The sequence below is a fragment of the Crocodylus porosus genome, unplaced genomic scaffold, assembly GCF_001723895.1.
Source record: "Crocodylus porosus isolate Cpor-Errol unplaced genomic scaffold, CroPor_comp1, whole genome shotgun sequence".
Taxonomy (NCBI): Eukaryota; Metazoa; Chordata; order Crocodylia; family Crocodylidae; genus Crocodylus; species Crocodylus porosus.
This window is the reverse complement of record NW_017728928.1, coordinates 4,518,080-4,537,567: the sequence shown is the minus strand read 5'-3', so window position 1 is coordinate 4,537,567 and position 19,488 is coordinate 4,518,080. Positions and strand designations below refer to the sequence as shown.

The 19,488-nt window shown below is 41.6% G+C and overlaps 1 protein-coding gene across 2 annotated transcripts in view; it reads left to right on the top strand.

The window, feature by feature from the left end:
• Positions 1–30: 30 nt before the first annotated feature.
• The window catches only part of CEP112 (centrosomal protein 112), a 275,736-nt gene continuing 256,278 nt past the window's right edge, over positions 31–19,488 (top strand). For both annotated transcript variants that reach the window (XM_019542365.1, XM_019542364.1), the window contains exons 1-4: positions 31–101; positions 1,681–1,802; positions 9,984–10,174; positions 12,947–13,116. In XM_019542365.1, the coding sequence (XP_019397910.1) occupies positions 1,703–1,802; positions 9,984–10,174; positions 12,947–13,116 (461 nt within the window). In that variant the 5' untranslated portion in view covers positions 31–101; positions 1,681–1,702. The remainder of the gene's footprint in view (positions 102–1,680; positions 1,803–9,983; positions 10,175–12,946; positions 13,117–19,488) is intronic.

The window sequence follows — 19,488 nt, the reverse complement described above, 5'->3', positions numbered from 1 at the left end:
CCCCGGGCGGGCGGCGCTGCGGAACCGGAAGCCGGGCCTGTCGGGGTCGCCGGGAGCGGCTGGGTCGCTGCGAGCCGTTGCCCGCCCGGGACAAGGCCCAGGTGAGCGCTGCCGCCGGCCGGGGCCGCCTCAGGGCGGGGCGGGGGCGACGCGAGCAGTGGCCTCTTCCGGGCTCCGGGCAGCGCCTCGGCGGGGGCAAGTCCCCGAGTCGGGGGGAGGCCTATGCACCTCTTAGTACATAGGTCTCTACCGGCGGCTGTGGTGGAGCGTGAGCAGTGTCTGGCATAGTGCACGGTGTGTAGTGTGGAGCAGCGTGTGTGGTATGCAGCGTGGTGCGTGTAGCATGCGCGGTGTGGTGCAGTGTGTGTGTTGTGTGGTGCAGTGTGAGGGCGGTGCAGTGCAGTGCACTTCCACAGGGGTGAGGAAGCTCTGGCCATCGCACAGTGCAGTGTCACTGTTGTAGAAGAGGTGGAAGCGATGGCAGGGCACGGGCGCGCCGGACTCGGCGGTTTTGCGAAGCTGCCAAGCGGTTGGGTTGCGGCAGGGCGGTATGGCAGGACGTTACTCTTTGCTGTAAGGCTTGGAAGCATTAGAGCTGGGGGTGGCGGTGCATGAGGGAGGAGGCTTTGCTGCCTCCTGTCTCGCGTGCACGTGGGCAGGCCTGGAAAGGTAAAGAACTGGATTTGAAGGCTCGGATTCTGTCTGTGCTTAACTGCACCTGCTGTGAGCAACCTCTGTGGTTTTGGGGGATTACTCACTGTACACACAGTTAAGCACAAAACCTAAGTATTTGTACTGCTGAGCAAGGGCGACTTGTACCGCCTTTGTCAGGAGGCGCATCCTGCGACTAGTCCCACCAACTTGCGGGGGCATGATCCAGCGACGGCTGCGGTGTATTGTATGATGTGTGATGTGGTGTGGGTGTAGTGTGTGTGGTGCGGAAGCAGCTGCAGTGATCAGCTGACGCTTGGAGGGTGGGCACCAGTACTCCTGCCTGCCCCCATTTCCTAAACGGCAAGCACAGCCGGTCAGGGGGTGCACCACTGCTCTCAGGGGTTGCACGTGCACCCCCTATGCTTCACCCCTGCTTCTGAGGTGTAAAGGAACCCACTAACCGCAGCCTAAAATATACAGGGTACGTATGGGACACGGTCACCTGAATTAGAGGTTAATGATCATATAGATCCCCAGGACATGAGTTAGAGAGGCACCCCTAATAAAGCACCATTTAAAAAAAATATGCAAGTGCTATATCTTATAATCCCTTTACGTTATTTTTCTTCCTGCTTTTTTTCTCTTTCACCAGATTATAGGCAGGAACAACTATTATTTTTGATTAAAATTATCTTCTTTAGTAGCTGGTAGGGAATAAGATAAAGGTTCTTTAAGTGTTTTCTGATACGAGACAGCCTAGATGAATGCTTTTATGTGTGGTTGGTTTCTGCCCTTTTCCCAGTTCCAAAAGGCTTATTGTCTGTGGGACTTACACACCTTAATAGCTATTCTTTGCAAAGAGCCACCACATTAATTTTTGTGCGACTGTATTGCTAATAGGATAGTCATGTTGTTTCTGTGGTTTGTTTATGTAACTTATTTCTGTGGAGACCTGAAATTGATAACAGTAATGTGTTGAGAGAGGAGATTTTCATACGTCTCTTTTTCTTCAACTTACATTTGTAGGCTAGCTGATGAAAAGAACACAATGAATAGTGAAGAAGAAACATGGGAGAAATTGGATGCAGAATTCGATCACTATCTTGTAGATATGAAGCCATATGTTCTAAAATTGCAACATAAATCAGGTAAGCTGCTAAAATTTGTTTGCATTTTAAAATCAGAAAAAAAATGTTTGTACAATGTAGTCTGGAGCTATTATGACATGGAGGCAATAGTTCTTAACCTAGAAATTGTGATTCCAAGTAAGATTACAGCACCCACAAATGGTATCTGGAGGGCCACAGGAATTCTGCTGGAAGATTCAGTCTCATTCTGAAAATGGGGTAGCGAGCCAACCAGTAGTGGTCTCACAGAACCAGAAAGATTAGGGACAACTGCTTTACAGGGTAAAATCAGGTCCCGTTTATGTTCGTGTTCCATGGTTTGCTGAGTGACAGATTAAGTACCACAAATCTAATTTTACTCTGTTCCATTTTTGTACAGACTTTTTAAAGTATCTTTTAGGGGTCTTTTTAAGCACTTTTTGGTGATGGTATGTATTCAGTCTTATCCATTTTATTTTGATGATATAAATGCACGTTTGCAGAATAATTTTATTTCTATATTACTCCAAGATGTACATTTTGTTTGTGAGATTCATAATGTATAAAATTACAAACACTTTGCAGGAGAATTAGCTATTAAAATATGGTATGTTTACAAACAAATACATTCAGCACTGGGAGTTTTAAGTGAACTGTTATTATCAATTAATGGGTGATATTTTTATAAGCTAGGAGAGTACAAGGAAATTGAATGTTGCTAAAGGAATGTAATCTTCAGATTAAGAACCTGAATGTGTAAAGCTTTAATCATTCAAGTAGTCTTCTTGCCTTCAGTGAAAGTATCTGTTGGGATAAAGATTACTGGTATAAGTAAAAGTTTCCTGGCTCAGACCTTTTCCTTGGATGATAAAATATTAATGCTCGTGCAAACTAATTTGGGTGCAATTATGGGTACAATTCTGTGAGATGCTGACAGATCATAACTCCCATTAGCTTTACTAGGGCTAGAGACGGACATTCAAAAAGACTGGGTATCACAGGGCACTAAGATGCCTGCTCCTATAAGAGCAGAAACTGCCTAGGGAGAGGACCCTAAAAGCAAGACAGGAACCCACAGATACAGGTTACTATGGCAACAGGCTAACAAGTCAATTAGCATGCACCTGCACCCAGTTAGCTGATTGGAAGAGGCAGGGCCCTGGGCAAATATAAATCCCAAGGCTGGGACTAGAAGGGGAGTTCTTTGGCAGCAGCTAAGGGGAAGGAGCCTCCGGGGAAGAATTGCTCAGGGATTTAGGAACTGCCTGATATGCTGCATACTGGGCTAATGGGGCTCTAGGAGCTCAACAGGTTCTAATAGCCTACAAAGTACTTAGTGCTGCATGAAGTTGGACTTTTAAAGGGACAGAGCACATCCTGAACTGCTTATATTATGTTATAGCTCAGGGGTTCATGTTTAAGTTGCTGTTTATAAATACCGGAGGAACCGGGCTGAGGCTATTGGGGAAGGAGGAGGTCTCATTGGGGACCTGCTACAGTGTGGGGATCCCAGTGCCAGAGAAGGGTAGAGTAAAGGGGGTGAGCAGACCCCAGCGCCGGGGGCACACTGCCAGAGGGGGCTGCGGAGAGCCCAGCGCCAATGTGGGGTGCAGAGACAGGGCTGCTGAGAGCCCAGTGAGGACAAGGGGCCAAGCTATAGCAAGGGCCAGGAGAGACGCTGTCGAACATCTGTGAGGCTTGGGGTGTGGTAAAGGGGCGGCTTTGGAGCCACATGTCTAGCCCATAAGGCTGGGGGTGTCCCGTGAGGCATCCATTTTGAGTGGGATCCTAAAAGGGATCCAAGAATCCACGTGGTTCAGCAGGGTCCAGCAGGACCATGTCCACACAGACTTGAGGGCAGCCTCTTAATCTACTAAAATTACCAGCAAGACATGGCGGGTGAGAAAGAGGGTGCCTGTTGGGTAGGATTGGCATGGTCAAGGAGCCCTAGGGGTATCACAGCTATCCTTGGGGACCCCATCCTGTGACACAGAGCCTGAATTGATTCAATCTTTGCAGGTTAGTTTAATCTGCCTAGGTTGAACTGGTTTGTAGTTGCACAGACATTCCCTCTGGACTGAGGAAATGCCAGCACATGCCTGCAGTGGCTCAGGCTAGAAGCTGGGGGGTGCTAGAGCATCCCTCCCTTCCCTTCTTCGGTGTTGAGCTGAGGAGGGGTGTGGCCCGGCCCAGGCAGGATGCTTGGATTAGGGAAGGGTGTAAACCCCACCCTGCCTGAACAGCTTCAGGCTTTTCCCTGCTGGAGGGGTGGGAGTGTTACCAGCCCCCAGTTCCCGGCTAGCACTCTGAGGCAAAGTGGGGTGTGCAGTGCATGCATCTGTTAATGATACCGAGCTTTTCAGTCTCCCTCTCCCTGCTTCTTCATACTGTCTGCAAACCTGACAGGCAAAGGAGCCAGCAGGGAGATGATAACAGTGTTTATCAGCCTGTCAACAAAACAAAAGCCCCTCTGATTAGTTCAAGCTCTTCTTAAACAGCTTTTTCCAAGGAAGCAATGGAGAGACATTACCAGCTGACCTACTAATTAGTTCCAAAAAGCCCTAAGCGGACCCTGTTCTGTCTGCTTGTCCCAGTGAAATTTGGAGACACACACACAGACACCTCTCAGGATTAGCTAGCGTACCACAGCCTAGGATCCATGGGGCCGGGGTCTGTGCTGTGGGAAATGGGAGGGAAGAGGGGGGATCCCTGCTTGAGCAGTGGGGGGCAGGGGGAAGCCAGGCAGACCCTGCTGTGGCTGCATGCTCCACCAGAGCTCCAGCTAGGGAGCAGAGGGGCGGGGCCAGCCTTGCTCTGGAGCAGGCAGCCCAGCATATCCCAGCCTCTTGCAAAAATGTAGGAATTACAAAAATCTGTATATGACTATCAGGTAACTGTAAAAAGGTTTTCCACATACAGTAAAAGCTGTGTTAACTGCTGTCTAGGATACTCTATTAACAGGAATAAGGGCAAGGGTTGCGGGGGTGGGAAGCATCTGGGATGCAAAGCATCTGGGATACTGGGGGACTCTGGTTTGACTTAAACCAGGAAGGAGTTCAGGATGCTTGGTATCTTTTGGTATATGGTGTTATTAGAAATTGGTTTTCATGTCACTTCAGAGTAATAACCAGATCATTCTCATAACAATAGTTTTATTTTACTTTTGAGGAAGAAATAAGAAGAATCATTTGCTCTGGGTTTGAGAATAAATTACACTCAAAATATTTTATATAAAGCTAAAACCTTGTAAACTAAATGTAAATTGGAATTCACAGAAACTATTGCTGATATGCCTATTTTATCTGTTTGAAAATTAAGCTGCTATCAAGGGCAGTTAATTTTATATGTTCTGAAACTAGGACAAACCTTTCCTGTTAGTTGAAGAGCTTTTTTTATGACTTGTCCTTTTGGGCTATGAAAGTAGAGCTCTTCAAGAAGATCTTGGGAGAGGATATTGTGATAGAATGTAATAATAACTTATTGTTTTCAGCCGTCATTAATGAGATTTAGATCTCTTTCCTTCAACTTTGCCTTTGTGGGCACTTTGATTGACAGATGAAGCAGGAAAGAAGTGAGCTAGTATAGTACGGTAAAAGCTATGTTAGCTGGCATGAGTGGGGTAAGCGGGTGCTGGGTATCTAAAAATTCCAGTTATCGGAGGCAGAGGTTTTCAAACTTCTTAAAAACCCCTGTGGAGTGGAGGAGGGGAGGGTGGCGGCAGCTGCACATGGAGCAGCAACAGCGCAGGGTAGTGGGTGGCAGTGGTGGCTGCTGTCTGCAAGCTTCCCACCCCCCCCCACCTTGCCCTTATTCCTGTTAATAGAGTATCCTAGATAGTGGTTAACACAGCTTTTACAGTATGTGGAAAACGTTTTTACAGTTGCCTGATAGTCATATAGAGATTTTTGTAATTTCTACATTTTTGCAAGAGGTTCTTCAGTTTTTCCATACTGTCTGCAAAGTGTTAAGCCTCAGGCTTTTTTTTAGAGGTGGTCGGATTATGGATATTGTTGTTGTTCTAACAAACTGGTTTAATGTTTTGGCAGGTTTGAATACATCCAATTAGAAGGAAGTTTCTTTAAAAAAAACAAAACAAAACAAGTTGATTTGGCATAAATGGGAGCATATAGGAGGTGTATTTATGTTAGTGATGCTCACTGGCTTATTAAATGCACCAGTATTCCTTTTTCCCATATCCTTTCCTTTGACAAAAGCCAGAAGAGAAAAAATGAGTTCTTACTGCAAAAGAAAGAAGGACCCAGGCTTGTTGCAAAGGGAAAGGTGACTTCATTTTTTTTTTTACTAAGTCATTTGGTGGTCTTTGCTCAAGAAAGCAGTTTATACTGTTGACAGCCTGACTGTCATCTACCATCTGGTATCTTTGATATTTGGTAGGTTACAGGAAGAGCTGTGATAACTCTTGGAGTCCCTAGATGCATTAGGTTTCTTTGACATTGTCATTTTGATACATTCTGCAATGTAAAACAGTAATTACACTGCAGAAGGGTCTTGTGGTGATGCATGCAGACCAGGTGCACGTGTTGAAATCATTGCATAATTCAGTTGCCTCAATCATTAGATGTTGATTAATTGTTTATGGATTGGGCTTTAGAACGCTTCTGTTTCTTGCTTGTTGATTGCTTTAAGAGGGTGGTGGTGGTCTTCCTCTAAGAGTATGACCATGCAAGTTTTCACAGACTTCAACCATGCATGTGGAAGGGTCTTGCAGCATTTTCAGTAGAATGGCACTTAACTCCACAGTTCTGTGCCAATGTAAGGTTTTGCTGCCAAGTACGTGGCTCAGTGTTTAGGTTAGTTTGGGGCATAAAGGACAGCTATTCAGTTGAAATTAATTCTGAATAATATTGGGGTAATGCTTATCATGTTAGAGTGTGTAACTGGAGTATGTGATGATGATTTAGTATTTGTTGGGTATGTGTTCCAACCATTTGTTTAGAGTTTACATTTTTGGGGCCGTCACTGGGTCTCAGGCTTCTGTTTAAACTATTAGATAACCACAGTGTTGAAGAAAGCCTTTCCCCATTAGACTGGCCAATGTATTGTTGACAGTCTTGAATGGGAACCTTGCTAGTTGATCACTGAAAGATTCGATTATTGCAATGGACATGGGACTGTATTTCTTAAAATTAGTATAATTTATTTGAAATCTAGATCCTCCTTTTCTTTGCTATTCCTGTGAATAAATTATCTTTTTCCTAGATTTTGTTTTTTGTTTGGTCAGCACATATATATATACATGCTTGGTAATCTAATCTAGACCAACACGGCTACAGCCAACAACAGCAAAACCAACATACTTTTCCACAGGACAAAATATTTACCACCTCTCCCATTAAATTCCAACTGGCTATTTGCATATTTTGGCTTACTGCATAAACTGAAACCAAAACAAAAGAGAGTCAAGATGAGTTAATTAAATCATTGCTGCCATCTTGAATCACTTATTCAGCATGTCTTGGAGAAAGGAAAGGAGGACTGATTAGCACAATGATTTAAAGTTGTTTGTCAAAAAAGCATTGTGGAAAGAGAGATGCAAGACTGGGATGCTCTCAGTCCCAAATGTCGAGAAAAGCCAACAGTTTGACTATTTTTAGTAAATAGAAAATTTTGTTGAAAGAAGGCACTTTTTGTAGACACATGAAGATAACATTGTCTCAGGAAAAGAAATAAGTTTTCTTGAGTTATCGTACCTGTTGTGCTGTTTCATAGCTTTCTTGCTAGGTTTGCTGTATTTGCTGTTCACATTGTTTTGAATAAAGCATTCCAAAAGTACATGAAGTCACCTGTGGGCTGTTTGCAGCAATTATACTACCCACCTCTATGTTGTTTTGTTTTACCCTGTTCTGTTTGGTACTATAGTCTGTTTGTACACATAATTGTACAGGGGAAGAAGACTATATAAAATAAGCAGAATCTACTCTGTTCAAGAGTTGCATATACCGTAAGTGGGCCTATTCTCACTCTCTCACAAGCAGTGTAGGCCAGTGTAATACAACTGAAGTCTACGGAAATCATCTACATGGGGAGACTCATAAAATACTTCAGACACTCTGGGAGTGTCTGTTGCTGGTCACAGACTCAGACTTTTATCTCGTGCAGGGGGTTCTCAACATTTGTAGACTCAAGACACCCTTCAGTAGACTCAAGGCATCCCATTGGAAAATGATGGCTCTTACTATTCACTCAATTTTTGACTACAGAATGATAACAGACTGATTCTTCTGTTGGAAAGAATTCAGGTCACAATGGATCAGAATGTTTTTAACACTATGGATTCCTATTTAAAATCTCTGGGTTTATCTTGTGAACCTTGTTTGCATATCTATCAGGGCTAAACTTGCATGGTATTCAGCACCCCATGGCACCCTTGAAAGGATCTCAAGGCATCCCAGAGTGCTGTATCATCCTGGTTAAGAATCGTTGAACTAGTGTGAGTATCTTCTTTCCATAGGCCAGGGTAGCTTCTTTATGTAATTTTCCACCCTTTTTTTACCAGGTCAAACCAATGTATGCTGTTTCTATAAAAGGCAAACTTTCCACACGCTTAACTGTGTGTTAATTACCACCTCTTAGTTTCAATTCCATTGGGAAGCATCATTGAACCATAGAATATAGTCATTAGCTAACCCATGTAGTTATGTTTAACAATTATAAAATCAATGCAATAACCTCTGAACACTACATGTGTCCATAGCATCTGACACATCTTGGTGTAATAGTCTTTGAATATTCTATGTCTTCAAAGCATCAGATCTGTTGCTGTCATAATTTAAAAAATAACCTATTTGAAAATAATTATATATGTGATTTAAGTAAAACCTGTATTTTTTTTTTTTTTTTTAGGAATTAATTCTTATTTACCTTGCCTTCCACTGTAAAAATATAAATTCTTGGTTAACAAGAGGGATGTATAAACAGCTACTATATTTTTTCACATACAGCGTGCCCCAGAATAAAATACACAGCTTGTTTTTGGGAAAGTAGAATGAAGAAAAAAAGAGTTTCCAGAGCAGGGACAGAGTTAAAACGTCTGCAAGGCTGTGAAATAAGAGAAGAGACCAGGAATAGCTAGCAGAGAAGCAAAATTGCCAGAATAAAATTTAGCTTGATTATTGGAGCATCAGGATCCTTAAGGAGGGATGAATATTAACATCTCTCTTTGTTGTCAGCAGTCCCCTGACCTGAGGATGACAGTCTTCCAGTAAACAGGAAAGTCATCATTAAGTCCCTAGGTTGCGGAGGTTAATCTATGATCTGCATTTTCACCTGCAGATAAGGCAAATAGTTCTGAGAGGGAGTCGATCCTGGTGATGTCAAAACACAGCTCTTTCCCTTTATCTCTTGTCTGTCTGCCTCCATTGTGAGGTGAATTTGCTTAGAACGATCACTGCCTTGTCATACATCATGGTGCCAGTGGAGATGATACAGTGCTTGAGTCTCCCAGGTATTGATATAAATATTGCATTTCTTCAGATTGGCCTTCAAGGTTTCTTTAATCTCTTTTGCCCACCATAAGAGTGGTGAATTTGGAGTGTAGGACCTGTTTTCGGAGCGAGTTACCAGGCAGCCTTATGACATGTCTTGTCCAAAAGAACTGGTGCTGTATAAACAAGTCTTCGATAATGACAGTATTTGCTTGAGCCATAACAGTGGCATTTGTTCTTCTATCTTTCCAACTGATACGGAGGATTTTCCAAAGATATTGCTGATGGTAACGTTCTGAAGCTTTCAGGTATTTCCCATGTGTCATCCAAGTTTCATACCCATACACCAGTGTAGGGATGACAACAGCCTGATAGACAAGAAGTTCCATTGGCTTTCTGATGTCATTATCGAAGGCATGCTGTCAAAGATGTCCAAAGGCAGTAGGTCTTCCTAATGTATAGAGTGAAGAACAATTGATCATTAAGTCAGTTGACTCCCTCAGCTGCCTGAAATGAAATGCCGCTGCTACTGCTGGGTTTGGAGAAAGAATCAAGAAGAAGGCTTCTATTGTAGGCAGAAAAATCAGCTTCTCCATTTAAGAAGAAGTACTTTAAGAAATTGATGTACTTCAATTTGGGGGGGAGCTAATTTTAGGGTAAAGAGCATGTGTTGTATGTGAGAAAATAAAATATTTTCTTGTCTTTTGTAGTTGCTGCTGCTGCTGTGTTTGTTCTATTTTTCTCAGACATGTTATATTAACGGAATATATTTTTCTAGAACGTCAAAGGTGCGCACTCTGGATTAAAAAACTCTGTGAGCCCTCTGGAGCAGGTGCAGGAATCATGGGTAGGAAGAACCGGAATTTGTATGCAAAACTTTTGCTACATATGTTGAAACGGGGAGTACTGGAAGGTCCTTTTGTACATAAGCCAGAACCAGGAACGCTGAAAACCTTACCTTCATATATGGTGGGTATTTATTTCATTTTTGTAGAAAATAAGCTTGAATTTTTCTTAAAGGATATTTAAACTGCATTTAAATGTCACTTTAGTTACAAAATTGGTGTGAAATATTACAATAATAATAAGGTGAATGTCAGGATCTGATTTGTTCCATACATCCTTCGTATTTCTAATCAGAACTTGAATGCAGGCATCTAGGTTTTCTGTAAAAACTTTGTGATCCATTTTGTTTTCCTTTTTAAAAATTCATTGTTTCCAAAAATGCCAGTTGAAAATAATGTTCTGAAAGCTTCTAAAGGCTTTAGTTGCTTCTTTGATTTTTATCTGATTAGTATTAAATGATATATGCACAGAACCTAAGGTAGGTTTAGAAGAACATAATCAAAAATCACAAGAACAAACTTTGCATTAGACAGCAAATTATTACTTTGAAAGGAAAGATTATCTTGTGTTTTAAAGTAGGGGTAACCAGAATACGGCCTGTGGGCTGGTTCAGCCTGAAGAGCCTCGTCATCTTGCCCATGGTGGTCTGCACAGGTTTGGAAACTTAGCAGTGGGGCCAATAGTGACAGGATTAATTGTTATGGCTCCCAGAGCCATAGCAGTTAACATTATCACTGCCTTTTCCACCACCAAATTTCCAGACTCGTGAGGAGCCTAATGGGGCCAGATCTGAAACCTAGAGCTATGTTATTTAGCCCACAGGGCCCTAAATTTGGTAGTGGGAGGAGTGGCACCTGCAGTGGCTGTTACAGATTCAGGATCTGCAGCACTTAATTCTGCTTCCAATAAATTCCAGCCATGTAAGCCAGATGACACAGCCCTGTGCTCTAGATCCAGCCCACAAGCCAGCTCTGTGTTACTCATCCAGCCTGTTGGATAAGTTGAATACCACTGGCTTAAAGCATAAGTTTTAGGGGTCTGTCATCCTGGCGTTGCTACAAACCCAGTGGGACGGATCATTTGGATGGGCTTACTGGTATGCACTCAGCACAGCACAGCACTAGGTGGCTGCATTACCCCCACTTCAGAAAGTAACACAAGGTACCTCCTGTCAGGCTTTCTGATGTGTGGTTAAGGCAGTGTAGAAATCTTCTTAGACACTGTTTGGAAAATAAAAGGATGCTAATATTTCTTACGAGCAATGGGAGACTTAGGTGCTTGTTTTAAGAAGAAATTAGCATCTTGCACCATCCTTTTACTTTGGCAGTCTGAAAATGAGGTCCTTATTGACACTTGTAATATGTATTGAGCTTCTTGGAAGGAAAGCAATACAGGCAGTCCTCAACTTAACAACATTTCGAGTTACGATGTTTCACACTTACAATGTTTATAAATCAACACTCTTGTTTCAACTTAATGACGTCAGTTTTGACTTTACAATGCTTGATCCGATGTGACACCATGCCAGTGAACAAGTTCTCTGCATCGCTCATCTCCCTGGAGAACATCTGTCCTAACTTCCTTGGACATTTTCTTTAAAAAACCAGACAAGTCTCCAGAAAAACCTGTAGCAAAAAACCCTTCAAAAAGTCCAACCAAGAGCCTTTCTAAAAGTCTAGCAGTTACCTCAAAGAAGTCCTTCCAAATCAATGTGATTGCTACTTACAATATAAATACATTACTGTAGCCATCTTACTCATCTGTAATTGATCGATTAAAAAATTCTGGCGTATTTTTATGAAAATAGTGTATCGGGCCTTGATTCAGGAACGAATCCCCCATTTAGAACCAATTTTCTCATAAGAAACAATGTTATAAGTTACGTTTCGACTTAAGACTCAGTTTTCAAGAACCAGCTCTGTCATAAGTCCAAGGACTGCCTGTATGTACAACTTGCAGTCTTATTACTACCTGATTTTTTTGGGGGGTGGAAGTGTTCTTTCAGTGCTTCTGCCCTAGAACAATTACAAGTCTAACTATTTTTTTAATTCATTACTTATTCTATTGGAAAAATATTAGTGATGATTTCTCATTAAGAACCAAGCATCTCAGATCTCTCAAAGTACTGTGGGAATAGCTGTGTTTTCCCTTTTGTTCTTTACTCTTGTGACTCCCAACTTCAACAACAAGAAGAAAAAATTAAAAATGCCTGTGGCATTTTTGAATGATTCAAAATGTTTTCTCTCAGAAAAGGGTTCTTAGTATACAGGAGCCTAGAGGAGAAGAATCAGACTTTGAGTCTTGTTACAAGCTGCCAGTGAGGTGCTGGTAAGTGCAGAAAGCTCAGTCCCTAGTTGGTCATTACCATAGCATGTGAGTAGGTAACAAGACCGATAAACAGTATTATAAATTGCCAAACAGTTCTGAAGAGTATGGCCTATCAGTAATGCTGTCAGTGCAAAGATATTCTGTTGTGATAAATTATTATTAAACTTAATTAGTTTCCTGTTAACCCAGGATACTTACCTATTTGAAAGGCCCATCCATTCCTGCTTGCTGCATTTAGGACTTGTTTACATAGAGAAGTTAATGCACAGTAATCTAGGTGACAAACTGCAGGATACTTGTAACTGTACATTGACTTCTAGTGCATACCAAGTGCAGCGTGGTGGAAGGTAGTGTGATGGAACTAAAAAATTGTAAATTCATGTCACAACTTGCTCCCTGTGTAACAAACCCTAATTTGCATATTTCTGTTGACTTTAGTGGGAGCAGGATTAGGTCGTTTATGCTGGTATCAAGCCATCAAGTGAGTGGCAATGAAAATAAGGATTCATGTATTTCTGAAAAAGTTAATTACAATTCTTACATTTTTACTTTTAAAAAAAATTATAGTCCATATATTTTGATGAGCCAAATTCAGTGAGAGCACGGAGCAGTAGTCCAGAAGGTTTACCTGACTGGGTCATGGGAGAATTGGGAGCAAGTGACTCTAAACTGGAGGAATTGTGGAAAATCTCCTCTAAAGAGGATTCGGCTTTGGTAGCATCTCCACTTGCACACAGGTAAAAATTCTACATTTGATCTCACGAATAAGATTTATGTACATATTGAGTTTTAGATTCCAGGTAAGACTTAGCAATTCATATAATACCACACACAAAAGAACTTTCTTTGAAACATAGTTTGCAGAGTCTAGCACTCAAAATTTAGGAAATGTCAGAATTAAGCTTGTCTGTGAAATCTTAATACAACTCCCTAGGCATATGCTTTATAACACAGTGTTTAATTACTTTATCTTTTCTTTTTCTTTTCTTTTCTGCTCCTAGTCTTCTAGTCTATGCCTTGCTTCTCAATCTCAAGCTCCATCAGTCCTTCTCACCAACCCGTTATTCTCTTCCTCTTGTGCTTCTGGGCTGCCTCTCTTCAATTTCCTTTGTAGTCTGTTTATTTCCATTCATTCTTCCTTTCTCCTCTTCCTTTTAGAGCATTTCTTTGTACTGATAATCAGTATCTCTGTTCCATTTCTTATGTCGGTATTCAGTCAAGAATGAAATTGCATCCCTTACCTTCTTCTTTGGGCTATTTTGAAGCTCAATTAATATTTAAGGTATTTGAGATTCTTGAACACAACATCTCTAGAAAAAAATCATAGTAGTAGTATGATGTTAATTTATTATTAAGTTGTGTACCAGGTATTTGTTTTACATGGAATTCATTGCGGGGGGGGAGTTGTGTTGTCACTACTAGATTGGCTTTAGCAGTTCAACACTTTCATGTATCAAGCTCACACTTTTCCTACTGTGGCAAATAGAAGAGTTCTCTTTAGAGTTGAATTTCAAAGGAAATACTAAAGGAAGAAGAGAAAGCTCCCCGATAGTTTTCTTTTTTTCTTTCTTGCTATGCCCACTATACTGGACAATTATTTTAACTAACAGTTACACTTAGAAAAAAAATTAGAAAAGGAATAAACCAACTGCTATTGCAAGAGAGGCTGAAAAAAGGAAAAATAGTTGACTTCAATGAGAAACTTCATCATAACTGATTAGATAACTTTGGTGCCTAACCTTATTCTCCTGTATGAATTAAATGTAAAACTTAAATTTCGTATTGCAGCTACTTACTTTGGAAAGTAAGCATATATAATCAGATTTTAGATTTGTTGATGCATATATTTCTTAAAAGAGTGTCTGTACTTAAAGAAATGCAGAAATCTAGAACTCTCAGTTCAGAGTTGATCTATACCTTTTATTAGACCAACTGAGAAATTGCAAGAAGATTATCTTTTTCTGTACTTAAGTATTTTATATTTAATAAACAGTAATGAACATGGGGCAGGTGGGAAAGTAGGGGCCTGGAAGAAGATTATAACTACTCTGTGGGGGCTGATGGTATTTTCACTGGCTTCCTTAAGTTCCTGGGTGCCAACAGAAAGAAGTTTTCTGCCACCAGAGCTGACCTAGCGCCCCTGAATGACAGAAGCTTTGCCAGCAAAAGCTGGCAGAGCCTTGTCTGCACTGGGGGCTTTGTCAGCTGGGCTACTGGGACAAAATGTGTGATCACTGATCTTTTACACCTCAGCTGACAGCTCTGCTGACAGGGCTTTGTAACATACATGAGGGCAAAATGGGGAAGAAGAGGAGGGGGGAAGAAGTTTACCAGTGGTTTTTAAGCTAGTTTGAGTTGGTCAATAGTACTGATCAAGCAGCCCACCTTTGTGCTTGGAGAAATGCTCAGTTCGTCCTGTGTATATGCTGCTTTGTTCCTCTTCAGAAGCAGCCTGTGTCATTGGTTACTGCAGGCACCTTCCCTTTTTCCTAGTGCAGAAACCCCCTAGTGCTGTGTGTTGGACTTTATCTCCAGCATCACAGGTTCAGATCAATCCTCTTGGAAGCAGGGAAAGGACTGGAGTGCAGTGGGTGCTAAGGCACACAGTTGACAGCCCAGGGGTTGCAAGTTTGGGGCCATAGCAGAAGTGCCCATGGAACGATCTGTCTGATTCCAACCAATCGGTGCATTCTGCTAGTAGCTTGTCACAAGGACACGAGAAAGGATTGGGTATTAGGAAGCAAGCTTTTTTCTGGCCTGCATACCTCTGCAGATGGTGGAAGAACAATCTCTTCTAAATCTGTAACCTTTCCTCCAAGCACCCATATAAGGGTAAAGGGTAATAAATGAAGTGCCGACTGATGTATTTTTATGGCTTCCAAACAGTTTTGCACAAAATAATAACTATAAAACCTCCCTCTAAACAAACAAAAAGTGCATAAGAAGCTTATAATATTTCACACTTGTGTGTTTTTTATGGTGAATAATTTATAACAACTTGGAACTGAAGTTTAATGCTGCCTCATAAATTTTACAACCAGTTCTACTTGTCCTTTGAAAAACCTCTTTAATCTTGAAAGATTTTTTCCCCCTCAGTGTGTTTTTGATCACTTTATAAAACCCTCCTTTACTTAGACCTTTTTGTATGTGAAGCATTTCTAATGATATTTTAGATTATGCTGTTTGTGTCCTAGTGCTTTTTATTATTTTTTATTATTAAAGATGCAGAGTCTTTTTGAAGTTTTTTCTTAAGCTTCTATTTAGCTTTTTTCTTAGGTCTCTGTGTTAAGCATCTCTTACATGCATTAATCCTGCATCAGGGTATGCTATACTTTTCTGTGCCTTGCTAGCAGGTATTTTCTGTTTGTGCTGTAATTTAGAGGTGGCTGGGCTCTGACAGCAAAGACAGGCCAACTTTTTAAAACTTGGATCCTTAAAGCTAGAGGATGTAACCCTGACCCTGTTGGCTTCATTGGAAATTCTGCCATTAACTTGAATAACCATGATTTTTCTCTGGGTACCCAGATATCAGTAACTTAATGTTCAGATTCACTCAGCAGCCATGCTCTTTATACTTAAGTGAGGGCTGTTACATGTACAGCCTGTGGAAATGTTTTATCTGGCTTCCTGGGCTACTGGCGGACCACTAAAAGTTGGGGGGCCTGGCTAGGATGTGTGGCCTGCCACAGAATCCTGGTGGACGTGGTGACGGCAGCAAGAGGGCGAATGGGAGCTTTGGCTGCTTCACCTGTCACCACTGCTGTGGCTCCAAGTCTTTGGCTGCCTGCCTCTGCTCTAGCTTGCAGTCACTGCTGCCACCATGTGCACTGTGTCCCATGCCAGACCTATAGTTGTGGCTGCAGCATATGAAGTTTCAGCTTTGGAATGGGGCATGTAGTGGGAGCTCATGTATTTTGGATATTTTTCTTCAACAATAAACATGTATAATTATTTTAACAAAACAAGCATCTGCATTTTTTAATTGTTAACTGTTTTAGTTATAAATGTGAAACGTGTTTCTAAGAAAAATTAAATAGATTGTTTCAGCCAGGTCAACATGAGAAACTTAAAATACTGGGTTATGCAGCAAACTCAGTCTTTACCTTCCTCTGCCTGTTTATTCATCAACTGGAAAAAAAGACAAGCTTTCCTGCGTTTTCAGTTCCCAAGAGATTTCTTAATTTAGAAAGAATTAGTCCAAAGGAAGAAAATATTCTTTCTACACTTGCAGATACTGCTGTTAAAAACTGGATTATCACTTAACTAGTCTCTGATGGATCCAGGTGCTTAAGTGATTTCCACCAGTTCACTGGTGTGACTTCCTTTAAAACCTTACCAGCAAACATGTATTTGTTGAATGGTTCATCCCTAACCCTGACATTTATTATAGTTGATATTATGGAAGGATGACTGCTGGATGCCCATGTCATAGCCAACTCTTCTTCAGCAGGATTGACTCTGGTACTGAGTACTGAGAATATTGGTAAGAAAGTGAGCTGGAGAATAGTGCTTGATTCATTGTTTTTTAATGCCTTAATTTAACTCTGTCATTGCGTATTTCTTTTTTCAAGGTCTCGCTCAATTCCTTCTGAATTTCAGCAGGATTGGCAATAAAACAGCAATTTCCCCGGACTTTGTTCAAGGCTGCAGAAATAGACTTCAGGATAGTTCGCATACGTTCTATATTTCTCTTTAACTCAATGTTGAGAACTCTGGCTATGACAGTTCCATCTATTTTGCCATGATTCTGTCCACAAACTCTCATCAGATTAGGCCACTTCTCAATACATTGCTCAAAACAGTCCACTACTGAGTTTCATTGCATGTCTTGTGGGAGAGTTAGTTTGGTTTCTCCTGCTTTCTTCAGAGCAGCTGCTGCAAAGTGGTTGTTATGGAATTGCAATTTCAACAACATTAGCCTTCATTTCTGGAGCACTGAAGTCTTTGGCTAAGAGGTGCATCAAAGGAGCACTGCAGCCATATGTTATTAGCTTAGGGCTTTCTTCACTTTCTTCTAGATTTCTTCTCATCTTTGATACATTTGAAGCATTGTCTTTGACAAAGTTACTTACTAGACATTTTTTCACAATTTGTTATAGATTTTAGTGCTACTTCTTGTAAGTAGTCTTTTGTGTGTGCATTTCCTGATGTATCCATTGTTTCTGTAAGATGGGTAGTCCCTTCTTCTGTTGTCACACAAGCCCATATTACTGGATCTTTGTGGACATTGTTCCACCCCTCAAGACTCAGGTTAACAGTTTTCCCTTCTAGACTTTTTGCACACTGTTCATTTTCTTTCTTATATACTTTATCCAGCAATTTGATTGCTAATATCTGGTCTGGGTGGACTGTATCCTAGTCGTAATGACTGAACCATGTCAATGAAGTGTGTTCTCAACCATCTGGAAAGGAGAGTTTTTGTTGTATAAATAAACTGAACGTTGGCAATGCATAGGGGGTACACGCGGGTGCACATGCAGCCCCCGAGATTGGTGGTATACCACCTGCAAAAAGCACTGCTGACACTGTCGGCGGTGCCTGTGGGCGGTTGCCACTCGCCACCTCCCCCGCTCACTGCTGACACCTCCAGCGTCATTGGTGGGTGGTACCTGATTGCTGTTGGCCACTGCTGAAGCTGCTGGAAGCATCTACGGGTGATCACTGGCTGCTGGTTGGCACTTGCCATCTCCCCCCTCTTCCCCCTGCTGCTGCTGATAGTACTGCGGCTGCCTGCGGGAGCTCACTGTCACCATGCTCCTGCTGCCGACAGCGCCACCACCACCTGCGGGAGCTTGCCGTGCCCCCCAGCCTCCAGGGGCACGTGGTGTTCATGAAACCGAGCAATTTTTTCATTGATTACCTCTTGCTGTAATCTGCTGCTTCTTATTACAAACTTACCTATGGTTGTTTCTGGATGATGGAGATTTCTTTTTCTTTTTGCTACAGGTGATATACAATGTGGCATACATTTGACTGGAACACTGGTATCATTAGCAGATAACTCTGAAGCTGTAGACAGTGATGATCATGTTGAAGATGGGTAGTCAGAGTCTTGTATGTTGAGGATGGATCCTCCTGAACAAAAGAAGTCAATACAGTCACTAAAGGACTGCTCATTTAATATTACTCATTGCATTCAGTACTACTTTAGAAGTGAAACCAGTAAAAGGAAGAGCTGCCTATTTCAGCCATTATTTTATATCACAACTGCATTAAGAATATGATGGTTCCATAAAGTAACAGCTAGGTTTTTGCTCAAACATTTTAATGAGAATTCATGTAGTCCAGAAGTTCACCTAAAAGATATAGACAGGGAAGACAGGTAGTTCTTAAGAAAGAAATATGAAATAAAAAAGTTTACTAACCTGGAGATCTTGCATGTTCAGACACGTTCTATTCATCGTCTTCAAAGCAGCCTCTTCCTGAGAAGGAGCACTTCTCCTGATGTTGTTTCATTTGGGCAACCAGACCTTGCATTTTTTGTTGCACTGTTTGTATTTTTCACACATGCCTGTCTTATCAACAGGTAGAGTAACTTCATTAAAATATTCCCAAACAGAGTCTCTTTTACAGGCTGGCAAGCCTGCTGCCATGATAGGTTTTCCTTTCTACCATACCATTCCCTCACTGGTTCTCAAATCAATGGAGAGGCTATAATCGGAAGTGTATTTCTCAAGATTTCTGCTCAAATGTTTCTCTTTTGTTTCTACTGCCCCTCCCTATGCATTTATCTCCAGACTCCTCCTCCTTTCCCAGATCTACTCCATCTCATCAATTCCCTATTCATTTAACTTCTTGAAACTTTGCCCTTTTAGAGAGTGGTAAGGGCTTGATTCTGTGTACACAATTTGCAGAGAGACAATAGGGCTCATGGGTAGGTAATCAGGTCTGTTTTCTCTCATCTCTGCACTGCTGTTATCAAGGATGTTATCTCTGGAGACACAAATCCACAGTTTGAGAACTGAAACTAAGCATCATAAATAGACTTGATGGGATTTTCCAGACTAAGCACTGAGTCCCATTAGGTAGAGTGGTTTTCTTTACTCTTTACTAATCTGTAGAGAAGCCTCTGGGAACCCCATAAGGTTAGGCCCCTAGTATAGTCCATG